The sequence below is a fragment of the Pteropus alecto genome, unplaced genomic scaffold (assembly GCF_000325575.1).
Source record: "Pteropus alecto unplaced genomic scaffold, ASM32557v1 scaffold88, whole genome shotgun sequence".
NCBI lineage: Eukaryota > Metazoa > Chordata > Mammalia > Chiroptera > Pteropodidae > Pteropus > Pteropus alecto.
Window position 1 is genome coordinate 2,501,545 of NW_006494611.1, and position 14,142 is coordinate 2,515,686.

Consider the following 14,142-nt stretch of genomic DNA (forward strand, 5'->3'; position numbering starts at 1 on the left):
GTTGTTTGGGAACAAGTAGATTGAAAATTGATCTTCCATTTTAATTAGGAAAAAAATGAGTGCTAAATTTTTTAAAAGTTTATCTCCCCCCCCTTTTTTCTTTTTTTCAAAATTACGATAAAATACACATAAAATTTGCCATTTTAACTATTTTTAAGTATACAGTTTAGTAGCATTAAATATACTCACATTTTTTGCAGCCATCACTACCATCCATCTCTAGAACTTTTATCATCTTAGAAAACTGAAACTGTAACCATTTACAGTAAACCTCCATTCCCCTCTTCCCCTGGCCCCTGGCAACCACCCTTCTAGTTTCTGTCTATGAATTTGACTACTCTAGGTACAATATAAGTGGAATCATATAGTGTTTGTTTTTTTTATGACTGCCATATTTTACTTAGCATAAATGTTCTCAAGTTCATTTGTGTCATAGCATGCATTAGAATTTCTTCCTAAAAAAGGCAGAATAATATTGCATTGTATAGATATACCACATTTTGTTTATCCATTTATCCATCAGCGAACCCTTGAGTTGCTTACATCTTATGGCTACTGTGAATAATACTGCTAAGCACGTGTGTCTGTCTGTTTGAGTTCCTGCGTTCAGTTTTTTTGGGTATATACCCAGGAGTGGAATTGCTGGATAATTTGGTAATTCTATTTTTAATTTTCTGAGGAACCGCCACACTATTTTCTATAACAGCTGCACCATTTTATATTCCTACCAACAATGCACAAGCCTTTCAATTTCTCTACATCTTCTCCAGCACTTGTTGTTTTCTTTCTTTTCTTTCTTTCTTTCTTTTTTTTTTTTTTTTGATAATAGCCAGGCTAATGGGTACGAGGTAGTATTTCATTGTGGTTTGGGTTTGCATTTTCCTAATGATTATTGATGTTGAACATCTTTTCATGTGTTTATTGGCCATTTATATATCTTCTTTGTAGAACTGTCTATTCAAACTCCTTTTTTTGCCCACTTTTGAATTGGGTTGTTTGTTTTTATGTTGTTAAGTTTTAGAGTTCTCTCCATATTTCAGTATTAGTTTGCAGATATTTTATTCCATTCTGTTGGGTTACCTTTTCATTCTGTTCATTGTGTTCTTTGATGCACAGAAGTTTTAAATTTTAATGTAGTCCAGTTTATTTTTTTCTTTTGTTGCCTGTGCTTTTTGTGTCATATCCAAGAAATCATTGCCAAATCCAGTGTCATGATGCTTTGCTCCTATATTTTCTTCTATGAGTTTTATTCCTTTGGGTCTTATGTTTAGGCTTTTGATCCATTTTGAGTTAATTTTTGTATATCTTTTATTCTAATGCATGTAGATATCCAGTTTCCCCAGCACCATTTGTTGAAAAGACTGTTCATTTCCCATTGAATAGTCTTAACTTTTGACCATATTTGTGAGGGTATATTCTATTCCAGTGGGCTGTATGTCTTTCTTGATGCCAGTACCACACTGTTTTAATTGCTATAGCTTTGTAATAGTAAGTTTTGAAGTCAGGAAGTGTGAGACCTCCAACTTTGTTTCCCCTCCTCTTCTCCCTCCCCTCCTTTTTGGTATGCATGATATATCAGCAGTAGTCATTAGAATTAGAATTAGCTAGTTAAACCATACTCTGTTTAGGTACATGTATCTGTGTTATACCAGAAGATATTTATTGAGTACATACTATATACTAGGCATTGATCCAGGTACTGGGGATACAGAAATAAACAAGATAGCTATTACTCTCAAGGAGTTATATTCTTGGTTGTGTTGAGAATGAGAAGATATAGAGTAAATATAAAAGCAGATAAGATAATTTCACTTAAAAGTAAGTGCTATCAAGAAGAGAGGAGCTGGGGGTCAAAGAGTTGCTTTAGCTAGGTTGGTTAGGGAAGGCCTTTCTGGGAAGGTAACATTTGATTGAGGCCTAGTGATGAGAAAGAGGCAGTCATACAAAGATTTGTAGGAAGAGTGTTCTAAAGCGTAGAAACAACAATGGAAAGGCCCCAATTTTATGTTTGGTTTCACTAAATTATCTATTTGTTAAGCCAGACTAGATTACATTCTAAGATAAATCTTTAGTTCTTGAGATTGAAATTGCCTTTATGATTAGAAATCATTTCTTAGAGTACCACATTCTTAGATAGGTTTGGGGCTTTCTGTGACATTGATGATGGATTCATGAACCCAATTGTTGCCCAATTGTATAGGTAGTGGATGTTGAGCTCCATCGTCATTCTCTTGGAGAAGATTCCATTTATGCTCAGTCCTCTGAGTCAGATGTCTCTGATGCCCCACCATCTTTGCCTTTGACCATTCCAGCCCCAGTGAAAGCTTCCTCACCAATAAAGCAGTCACATGAGCCAGTACCTGATACCTCTGTGGAGAAAGGTAATATATTTACCTTTGGATGGAAATGCCTTTTTTCTTATATGGAGGAGTCATTCTGGGGAATTCCTTTCTCATTTGCATAGCATGATATTGAACTGCTACCCTCAGAGACTTATTAGAGTATATAGAAATAAGTAGGCATGCTGCCTCTACTACACAGGCCTATTACGAAAATACTCAAATGCTTACTCTTCTCAGAAGATGTTTTTCATGAAGCTCTACTGACATTTGTAGTACACAAAACTCACTAAAAAGCAATGAATTTTTATTCTTTGCTGTTTATAGTGGTTTCTTGTAATGTTACAGGAGAACTTTCTGGTTCAGTCCCCAATTATATAAACAAGAAATTTTAATATTAAGTATGTAATCTTATGTCAAATATAAGATTCATGATCAACAAATGTTTACATATTTAAGTGTTTACTTATAACATATATAAAAGATATAAAATTGATTCTAAATGATGTTAGGTTAATCTATAAATGTATATTTTCATATGTTAATATTTTAATTCTTTTATGAAATATCAGCTTTATTCCTCTTTAAATTTCAGTTACATCTTCTTTATGGGCATTTATTAAGATAGGACATTATTAGATTCGGTGAATGCTTTCTTTCGAGTTTTTCTCCTGTAATTTAAAGAGTTTTTCAATTCATACATAAAAAAATGGGAGAACATGATGTACTTGTGTACTTTTTATATATGGTTTATAGTTAATATGTTTTCTAATTTTTTGAGAGAAGCATTTTTTTAAAATGTGATTTTAGGCATATTTACATTTGTTAAAAAACAAGACAACGGGCCCCAAATGGAGTCACTTATGCTAAGCCCATATCATGAAATTGAGATTTAATTATAGTTTTGGCCTCTCCCAAAAACAGAATTTTAAACCAGTCAATCAGCAGTTGCCTGGTCAGCACTAGTTAGGTTATCTGCCTGACAGGCCCCTGTCATTCCCTAAAGGAAGGTGACCTTGTCACAACCAGTTTGTTTTTTGCTAGTATAACTTCCTTGTTCCCACTCCCTTCTGCTTATAAAAGTCTTTGGGAGCTCCCTTCTCTCTGCTAGATTAGATGCTGCTTGATTTGTGAATCATTGAATAAAGCCAATAAAATCTTTAAAATTTACGCAGTTGAACTTTGTTTCTTAACACATCTCACTCAAAAATGAATAAGGTATAATAAATACATGAGTTGTTTATTTTACTACTAGTAAATAGTTTAAATCGTTGTTGAAATAAGGGATTTTTGTTTTCATTCTTTTCCCACAATGGTAAGGCTTTATTATTTCAAAGTAATTGATGACTTATCATTTGCCTGTTTTCATTTCTGCAGGATTCACAGCCAACACTGAAGCCGAGAGACACACTACGTTTTATTCTTTGCCTTCTTCATTGGAACGAACACCCACCAAAATGACAACATCCCAGAAAGTTACCTTTTGTTCTCATGGCAATTCAGCTTTTCAGCCAATTGCATCAAGCTGCAAAATTGTGCCACAAAGTCAGGTTCCTAATCCTGAATCACCGGGAAAATCCTTCCAGCCTATTACCATGAGCTGCAAGATTGTTTCAGGTATACAGATGACATGTGTGAAGTGGATGGGTGTAAAAATTATTGGATTGACAAAACAAAATACCGTGGCTTTAAAAAAATTTTTTTTTAGTTCTTCTAAGCAAGGATTTTGTTTATTTAACAAATGAGCTACTCACTTGATTAGCAAAGCCAAAGTGTCACAAGGCAAAAACAAAAATTATTCATATGAGCACATTTTTTGAATGAGGCAAGAAATGTTATTCAAAGCAGTCAAATTTTCATCTCCTAGAATCAGCACAGGTAAAATATGTGCTAAGATGTATGTTGAAACTAAGGTAGGAATTAAGTTTTGGGATTATATCTGGAAACTAGTGACTAGTAATAGAAAAAATTTAGAGGTCTTTTGGTTTGGAGTTGAAATATCTTTTATACCCACTAACCACATGAGAAAATTATTCATTTTTATTATCAGTAGGTAGTTTTGAGGCTTCATTTTCACTGAGGTTGAACTGTCCATTGCCTCATGACAGTTTCACATTTATGTTAGGCAAACTTTCAGTAGGACTATACGTCATGGTTTTGACTGTACCACCTCAGAAAAGATATGGAAGAGAGTCAGTTAAAATATTTAGGCAGTGGCAGCCTTCTATATAATACTTAAATCAAAGGGAACAAAAAGGAGACATTGGTGCTAAAAATAGAATACTAAGCAGAAATATGATCCTGGTCTTTAAAATTGGTGAAAAATAAAAAATGTATAGTTTTACCTACCAGTTAGAAGCATTTTGGAACTTGTTGCTTCAGAGATATAAGAGACTGCAAGTATAAATTGATTTGAAGTTTAGAGAAATTCATGGATGTCAAATTTGATCAGTAAAAGACAGTTGAGGGTGTTTAATGGTACACTGATAACTTTTGAGAGTATTCTGTGGAAACACGAATCTCTGGATTGGCTGTGACATAGTATTGACAGACTTGTTTTGGGTGGGTGAATTTTATATTTTCTTGTTGGAAATTAATTGCAAATCAAGACTCCCGGTTTCTAAATCCAGCTGTTCACTTATTAATTTCCTCCCTAATTTTAATGTCTTTGCATATAACTAGTGCCATAACAACCTGCCTAAGTTGTTAAGAGATTTATTATGTAGGGATTCAGCAGTTCCACACTGTTACATAAAGCACTTTAATGTGCCTACAGGGGACCTTGTTAAAATACAGATTTCTATTCAGTGGGTTTGGGGTAAGACCTCAGAATTTGTTTCTAACAAGCTCCCGATGATGCCGATGCTGAAGCTGCTGGTCCATGGATAGGGCTGTAGAGAGTGAAACATGCTAATCCCTGGCCTCAGCTACACTGCTGCTGCGGCTGCAGTATGTGAAACATACAGTCTCATTCTCTTTTACTAACTTGTCACCTCTGTTCTGGAAGCCCTGCCCTCCTTCCATTATCTTCAGCATCTTATTAAATGGGTTGAAGATCTGGTTTTTTCCTCTTTTTAATTAACAAAGGTTCCCCTATATCGACTCCAAGTCCATCACCATTGCCTCGAACCCCAACATCCACTCCAGTCCATGTGAAGCAAGGCACTGCCAGCTCTGTTATTAGCAATCCTTACGTTATCATGGACAAGCCAGGGCAGGTTATTGGAGCCACAACTCCTACTACAGGTATGTGTTTGATCAATATGCAATCCACAATGTTTGATCTTTTTTAAAGATGAAATCATAGCCTGACTTAATAGCCATATAACGAGAGAATAAAATCTCCATCTGTAAACAAGAGGAGGGAATATATAAGAGTAAGGCCAGTGCTATTTCTCTGAAGGACAATTTACTCTTTGTAAAAGTTATATTTTTAGAAATTTATTTAAATTTTCTTTTTAGTTTCTAAAGATTAAAAGTGAACTATAATTTTCTAAAAACCAAAAAAGTTGATTTTATTTCTTTTGGAAGACTTTCTTTTTGGGCCTGCAAGCAATGTGTTTATTAACTTTTCCAAATTAAGCTGCAGTACAAGGCTAGCTCTGTGAATTGTATATATTTCTCCCCAAATAAAAAAGTCATCTTTACTTTTATGTGAATAAGATAAGTTTTGCATATGCAAGGAAAAGTGAACCCTACCACTATAAAAAGAAAACTCTACTAGGAAAAATAAGAAGGCTTTGGATTCACTGTGTGTATCATCATAATCTCAGTAACTACAGACTGCTTTTCAGGTTTTTTTTTTTTAATTACTTTAACTAACATTAGTTCATTTATTCCCTTCAATTAAACTATTTAAACACATGCTCCTAAGTGTAAACTTTCCTGTAGCTTTCACTTCTAATTAAAAGAAATAGTGAAAAGAGTAAATAAGAGAGATGTTTTTATAAGGTAATGAGACTAATTCTTTTTCACGTATTTGATTTTAACACACATGAATGTGTGTTGGGTCTCTGTGTATTTTTTTGGAAAAGTTACGTCCATTACCAGTGATTATAATTATGGAATGCCTTTTAAAAATGCTGCTTTCTGAGATTACATAATAGCTTTTTGAATATACTTAGGGATGCCATATAGAGGTATCCTTTGAAGATGTTAAGTTTTAAGAATCAGCCAAAAGTCTTTGCAGACAGGTTTGGTAAATGGAATAGGTGATCAAATACCATTTTTGGTCTTGACTCATTTTTGACTCTACATAATGTGACTTATTTTTATCAGATCCTACAGGCAATTGTACACATGGGGTATAAAATGTTTAATGCTGGCAGCATTTTTATAACCTCGTGAATCTACTTTGAAGAAGCTAGCATTCACTTGAATGTATACATTTTGGCACATTGCTAAATAACTAATACCATTATGTTATAGTATCTCTTTTTATGTAAGTAGCAGAGTATGTAATGTCTACTTACTTATTCTACACGGCCTTACTAGCTTCTTGTCCCTTTTCAGATTAGCGAAGTGGTCAGCTTTGCAGGATGAATCCTTAAGTGTTTTTTCTAAATAATTTCAGGGTTGTAAGTTTTCAACCCTTAAAAATAAAAAATAAATAGTGGGGAAAAGGAGAGGGTGGTGGAAAATGCTTTAAAATTTCATTTTGTAAATTTTATTTTGTTTATGCTTTGCCTTTAAATCCGCCTTGCCTAATAGGAAGTCCTACAAACAAGCTCTCTACTGCCTCTCAGGCTTCCCAAGGAGCAAGTTCCCCTATCCCTAAAATTCATGGAAGTAGTTTTGTAACATCTACTGTCAAGGTAACACTCTTATTGCATTATTGCACTTTGCTAGTTTTAAAGACAGTGTGTTCAGGTTCAACAAGAATTTTGTCAGTTGATAATGCAAATTTCATAAAGTAGAACCTTCAAGCTAATAAGTATCTTGAAGATCATCTACTCCAGATTCCTCTACTTTACCCTAGTGTAGAAAATATTTCTCAGCTCTTTTGTCAATTGGTTACCCACTATCTATTTGAAAACTTACTATGATAAGACAGCCTATTTTTTAAAATAGCTTTGTTATAAATTTTTCCTTATAAAAATATTCAGTGGACATATTCCTTTTTCTTATATTTGCACCAACAAGGAATAATATATTTCCTTATTTCCTTTTCTACATGTCTGCCGTTTGGTCACTTGAAAATAATTCCTCTTTCACCATTTTTTATTCTTCACGGTAATAAGTACTTTGAAATTTAGAACTCCAGATATAATATGAGTTGTTCAGATCAAAGAGATAGTCTTCTCACTCGATGGCAGAGACAGTCCTTGTTGTTTGGTTAGTTATTCAGTTTGTCACTGTCATGGTTGCCTTGAGGCTCAAGTTTTTGAGGTGTAAACTCCTGTTCGAGAATTCCTGAGAATTAAATGATCATCTCTTACATGATTAGTGCTAACACAACATTTCTTATATTTAAGCACTTACTGATGATGATATTGAATAGTTAGTTTCCTGGTCCAAGACGAGGCTTTTCTCTAAATTCATCGTAATCTGTGAGCACTCTTATGTGAATGCCTGAATTGTAATAATTCCCTTAAAGGTCTTAATTTTTTGCCACTCTGTTTTTTAATATTTGTTGGTGATCTTTTCATTACATAGTTAAGCAGGGTTCTGAACTTCGTTTCTTGCCCCCCAGACCTTTATTTATGGCAAATTGCCTCTGAGATTTATATTTTGTATTTGAGAATTTGAGACAAGCGGCAGTGTTTCGAATGTTGACGACCTTTGTTGTCTTTGCTTTTGCTAATTGTTCAAGTTTTTTGTTGTTGTTGCTTTGTTTTTTAAATGCTGATTGAAAATCTTCCCCTTGTATCTTGGTTATCTATTCTGAGTATAGATAACAAATCAAGTTGTGAGTGCTATTAGAAGGGTGTATATCCTGAAACACTGTAACTACCTGTTTTATTCATTTATTTATTTAGTGCCTAGGCTCTAGGGATAAAAAAGATATAAAATGTAGTGCCATCCTTTAGTACCTTACCTCTGGCAGGAGACTAGACACGGAAACCAACGGGTCAACTAGATATTAGAAGTAGTTTGATAGGAGTCTTTCCAGCATACAGTGGGTCACAGATGAGTAGGTTCTTGCTATGTTACAGGCTTCTTTACATTTGATTTCTAAAACAAAATTAAAATGCAGGTGTAGAGGCTTGGAAGACCTTATAATGTTTTGGTTTGGTTTTGGGTTGTCTGTGTTGCTAGAAAATGTCACAGGTTTATATTAAATATAAGCAACTAGAGTATCTGGAAGCACTTGTTTTATTCTAATTGTACAATACGTATTTTTACTTACACAGCAGGAGGACTCTTTGTTTGCATCTATGCCACCTCTTTGCCCAATTGGGAGTCACCCTAAGGTTCAGAGCCCTAAACCTATAACTGGAGGACTTGGAGCTTTCACAAAAGTGAGTATTTATTAGGGGATTATCCCACAAGTCGATATAGTCTTATTACATAATTTTTTGTGTGTGTGTGTGTGTGTGTGTGTGTGTGTGTGTCATGTTGGAGTTGATTGACAGTATCCTACAATACATAACTTTTTAGGCTATCTCAATTCTAAGACCAGATCCTACTTCTGAGACATGGCTTCCATTTATTGTTTAGTGTCCACAGGGCAACCCTTAGAGTCCAGCAAGAACTTCAGAGAGCACAAATGGTGTGTGTTTCTCTCTGCTGCCATTTTACCAATATCTAAAACAAATGACTAGGTGGAGTTTGCAGATACACAGGATCAAGTCCAGATCCTCCTTTTGATCCCTTTAATAGCTATTATGGGCTATATATAAGCAGAATTTTTACCTTTCTGGCGAAGTCATTCTTTATAGACAAAGCTTCATTAATTTATTAATTCCTACAAACAATAGATTCAGGTATTAGTAACTTTTTTCATGGGATGTTTATTCAGTATCGTTATCATGTTTGTTGCAAGGTAATCATCAAACAGGAACCTGGCGAAGCCTCTCACGTGCCCACAACAGGAGCTGCCAGCCAGTCACCACTCCCTCAGTATGTGACTGTGAAAGGGGGTCACATGATAGCTGTATCCCCTCAAAAACAGGTCATAACTGCTGGAGAAGGGACTGCCCAGTCACCAAAGATTCAGCCCTCCAAGGTTTGTGTTGGGTAGGGATGGGGAGGTCAACAAGTAACGACCATTGATGTCTAAATAATTGGCAAGTGCTGAAAGGATCTAGGGTGACAGGGTTGCTGATCCCAGAAAATTCTGTAGAGAAAAGCCCTGTTCGAAAAGCAAGTCAATGTTAAACCACAGTAATCATTGACAAGAGCAGGGGCATGTGTTACATAGGGTCCAGGAACAGTTGAAGAGGCAAAGGGATGCAGTGTTATGTCTCTGGCAGTGAAGGTGATTGATTTCATGAACACAACTTTCCACATGATTCAAGTCTGAATTGGTAACTGACAGGACTAAGGTCCACTGTTTTACTTGTTTATTTCTAATAGGAGAGTGCTATAGCTTATATCTCTGATATCCAGGCTTTGTGATCTGTTTAATGATTCTTGGCTCTTTAGAGAATTTATTTTCTTTATAATTTGGAGGTATGGGGAATTAATGTGTTGGGAGAACTGTAGAATTGTACATAGATCCGTGTTTTCCTGTGTCGGTTGTGCTTTATGAGTGCCTGTGTATGTCATGCTCATACTTATACATGATTTATACCAACAACTTTGCAGTGTGGATATTTTCACCCACATTATACAAATGAGGAAACTGTGACTCAGAAGTTAAGCAGCTTCCTTGAGAACATACCTCTAATAAGTGACAGGATTTGAACCCAGGTCTGCTGACTTCAAAACTCCCCATTTCAAAGCTAATTAAAATTTGTGAACCATTGTCAGTAACCTAAACATCCTTTTAGAACATCTAGAGTTAAAATATCTTAACTTTGGGGGAGATATATTCTAAAGCTATTAAGAATATTATGTGAAGTATTTGTTTTTCATCTTGAAAGCCAGCCTGTCTAGGGAGAATGAATTGAGAGGCATACTTTAAAATGGAAAAAGGTTTTGGATATTTTGATTAGTCTAGACAGCTACATATGGATCAGGATTAAAATTCATAGTGTTATAAGTGGTTCTAAAAATCCGTAAGAGTCCATTAACCACGTTCCCAAACTTATCTGGCCATAAGAATTAGCTGATGATTAATAATATGTAGATACAATAGGCCCCTATCTTCATACTTATTGAATCAGAATCTTCTTGGGGGCCCTGGGAATCTGGATTTTTAACAAGCTCCTCTGACTCATGCGATTAGTCAAATATAGGAGCCAGAGTTAGAACATCAAATTTGACATTGTGGCTTCCATAGCCAGAATCGCGAAGACAGGTACCCCCAGCTGCTTCCTAATGTTCCCTATGTTTAAGCCTCAGGGGCAAGCATTTTCTCAATGTCCTGTAGTGAATGAATTATTGTCATCTGTACTTCCTACTCAGACACATCCTGTATACCTTATTCAAAATCTATTTTGCTTTGCCTAGAGATACATGGTATCACTTATTTAGGTAATTGACTTAATATAATATTGCTATTTATGCTCAGAAGCTCTAGATAAGTTAGTTTCTGCTTTTTGCCACTTTGCATTTTGCAAATCCACTCATTAGTGCTGAAGAACTGTTAGCCTTCTTGTCACATTGCCACTTACCTAATTGCAGTGTAGGACTAAGAGAAAGTGCATAGGTGTGTGCTAGAATGCCCTGAGTAAAGTTTAAAGGCACCTGAAAAGAAAAGCCACAAAAGAGTGTAAAAGACCCGCAGGAAAGCAGTAGAGGGTGAGAAAAGACATCACTGTTTATCCAGGAAGTTTTGTGCATACTTTGCACTTGAGATAAGGAGCTGTCTGCAAGCACAGGCTGTCTCTGGTTATTGCTGAAGCGCATTCCTAGAAACTACGCTGGGAAACAGGAGAGTGAAAGAAATGGCACAGTTTTACCTTCCATACAACTTTGGCACAGTAGAAACACAGCTTATCTTTTTCATAAAAGTGGAGAGAGGGACCACTTTTAACATGAAAAGAGACAGGAATTGATGGGTTCATGTGGGAAGCAAGCAGTGTGGATAGTAAAAAGAGTAGGAGCTTTGGACTATAGAGCTTGCTAGAAATCTCAGATCCCAGTCACGCATTTCTTGTGAGACCTGGGCAGGTTTATCTCTGGAATAATATCCTTTGTCTTTCAGAGTTGTCGGAGAATTAGAGATCATTGTATATAAAAGACCTAGCACAGAGCAGGTATTCAATAAATGATAGCTACTGTTATGTGATCGAGCATGAGCTCGGTGGTGTATACATATGTGAGTACCATGATAATAGTTATAATCATTCAATACAGAATTAATTAGCTTTGTTTTTCAGTGTCTGGAGGGAAAAATCACATATATAGAATCCTCACCTTCAGGTCACTAAAATAAATTCTGACTTGCAAAGGCCCATAAAGGGCACAGGAAGGGCAGAAATAGAAACATTGAGTCAAAGCATGAATCAAAGTGATATATTTATAACCACACAGAACAAAGTGTGTCCGCTTTATAAAACTAGAAGGAAATTAGAAATATAGAGAGAAGTATTGTGGAATGGGAGGGGAAAAGAGTTGATAGGTGAGTTCAGGTTGTATTGTTTAAAAAAGAAAATTTAATTTGGGGTGATAGTGCCCTACTTAAGAGCCTTCCTGGTGTGTAGGGTTTCCCCCAGTAGAATTCCAGGCTTCTTCATTCTCCTCAGTTTTTTAGAACAAAGGAGGAGATGTTAATCTTGCAAGTGGTATTCTCCTGTTGGATAAGCTTGGCTAATGAAAACTGCCCTCCTGTGGCCAACTTGGTATACCACTTTTTATTTGGCTCAGAGAGATTGTGTCGTATCATGGAAATTTTGGAGCAATTGAGTGTGAGCATAGAGGTTGGCACAAGGAAGGAAAAGCAAGTCAGATGCATGGAATTTGAGGAAAGTGGTTAAAATAGGTCCAGTATGTGTGTGTGTATTTTCCTTTAAGATCTTTGCTTTCTTTTTTAGTACAGGAACATGAAAACATTGTGTAATTTAGCTTATGCAATGGATTATTAAATTTGATATGTTTAGGAAATGTGAAGAGTTTTGTCTTAGGAAAAAAGTTCAACTACTGTAACCATGATAAACAGAAATGAAAGGCTTAAATAAGTTTATTTCTCTCACACCTAAAAGACCAGTAGGCAGCTCTGGTCTGTTTGTTTCACAATCATCAGGAATCTAGACCCCTATCTTGTTACTCTGCCATTCTCAAAATTTGGTTTTTAGCTTGTGGGCTAAGATAGCTACTTCATCTCATGTCCCCATGTTCACATTTCTGGCCAGCAGAGAAGAGAGAAGGAGAAGGGAGTGAGCGGGGGAAGTATAACCCAAAAGTTACACTCATCACTCTGTTCACATCCCTTTAGGCAGAAATCAGATAGACAGACTTACGTGTGAGAGAGTTGTGAAGTATAGTCAATATTCTATGTGGCCATGTCTCTAGGTGAAAATGGGGGGTTCTGTTACTATGAGAGAGAAGCAAAGAATGGATATTGGGGTTCGGTTTCTGCTATACCCCAGAAAACGTTTTTCTACATTAATAAACTTTTTTCATAAATTCACAGAAAAGTTCTTGATTAGTAAGAAGAGTTTTTATACCTTCACATCTCTAGGGGTAGTGACCTTCTACAGCAGCACTCTATATTGCCTGCAGAATGAGGCATCCAGTCAGAATAAAGTGATTTGGATAATCCTAAGGGATTGTTTTAACCAAGTAAGAGTGGGTGAGAGAATTTCTAGGTCAACTTGCTTTTTTAAAAATTGGTTCTTTGATTCTTTCGTTTCTTCCTTCCTTCTTTCCCTCCTTTCTTAAACTTATATAAAAGTGGAGAGCCGATTATAATGAATCTTATGTACTCATTACCCAGTTTCAACAGTTATCAGCATTCTGCTAATCTTATTTCTCTTCCTAGAATATTTTAAAGCAGATACCAAATGTTATATACTTTAATTTCTATTTGACTAATAATCTAGGGTTTAAGATCAAGGTCCTCTGCCCTGGCCAAATGCTGAAGACAGTGACAGATGTTTACCCTTTGATTCTCTCTATCCTTTGGGTCTCCATAAAACTCATATTACCATTCTTCAGTTAACAATGAGTGTCGTGGTTAACAGCAGCTCTCATTTACTATGTACTTCCTGTTGGCTTCACATTTTATAAATTTATTTCCATTTACGCCTCATAATCTTATGAGAAATATTATTATCTATATTTTATAGATGTGGTATCTAAAGCTAAAGCTCAAAGAGATTAAATAACTCAACCAGCTACTAACTGGTGGAACAAAACTGGGAAACCAAGTCTGACAGCTTCTAAAAATCTGTACTCTGTCCTCTGTTACACTGTATTTTATAACAGTTGATTAGGGGACCATTTTTATTTTTACATCATCCATATTATCCAAGCACATGGCAACTGTATTTTACTCTACTCGTATTTTTTTTTAAAAGAAACCAAGTATGATTTAATAATTATTTGACTTAAAAATCCCAGTCATCAGTTGTATATAGTTTATCTTTTTGTTCTACCTTTTACGTAATCATATCATTCTTTAATTTAGAAATACAGAGAATAATACAATCAATACCCACATATCCTCCATCCTGAATTAACATATTCACGTTTAGATTATTTTTCCTCCAAGTAAACAAAGTTGAAGTCTACTTTGTTCTTCCCAAAAGCAACA

The 14,142-nt window shown here is 35.5% G+C and overlaps 1 protein-coding gene across 1 annotated transcript in view; it reads left to right on the top strand.

Annotated features, from left to right (window-relative positions):
• YEATS2 (YEATS domain containing 2) overlaps nucleotides 1-14,142 on the top strand; it is an 87,114-nt gene that overhangs the window by 42,143 nt on the left and 30,829 nt on the right. The window contains exons 10-15 of the mRNA XM_025042224.1: nucleotides 2,201-2,381; nucleotides 3,717-3,956; nucleotides 5,427-5,585; nucleotides 7,050-7,153; nucleotides 8,693-8,800; nucleotides 9,325-9,507. Coding sequence (XP_024897992.1) covers nucleotides 2,201-2,381; nucleotides 3,717-3,956; nucleotides 5,427-5,585; nucleotides 7,050-7,153; nucleotides 8,693-8,800; nucleotides 9,325-9,507 — 975 coding nt within the window. The remainder of the gene's footprint in view (nucleotides 1-2,200; nucleotides 2,382-3,716; nucleotides 3,957-5,426; nucleotides 5,586-7,049; nucleotides 7,154-8,692; nucleotides 8,801-9,324; nucleotides 9,508-14,142) is intronic.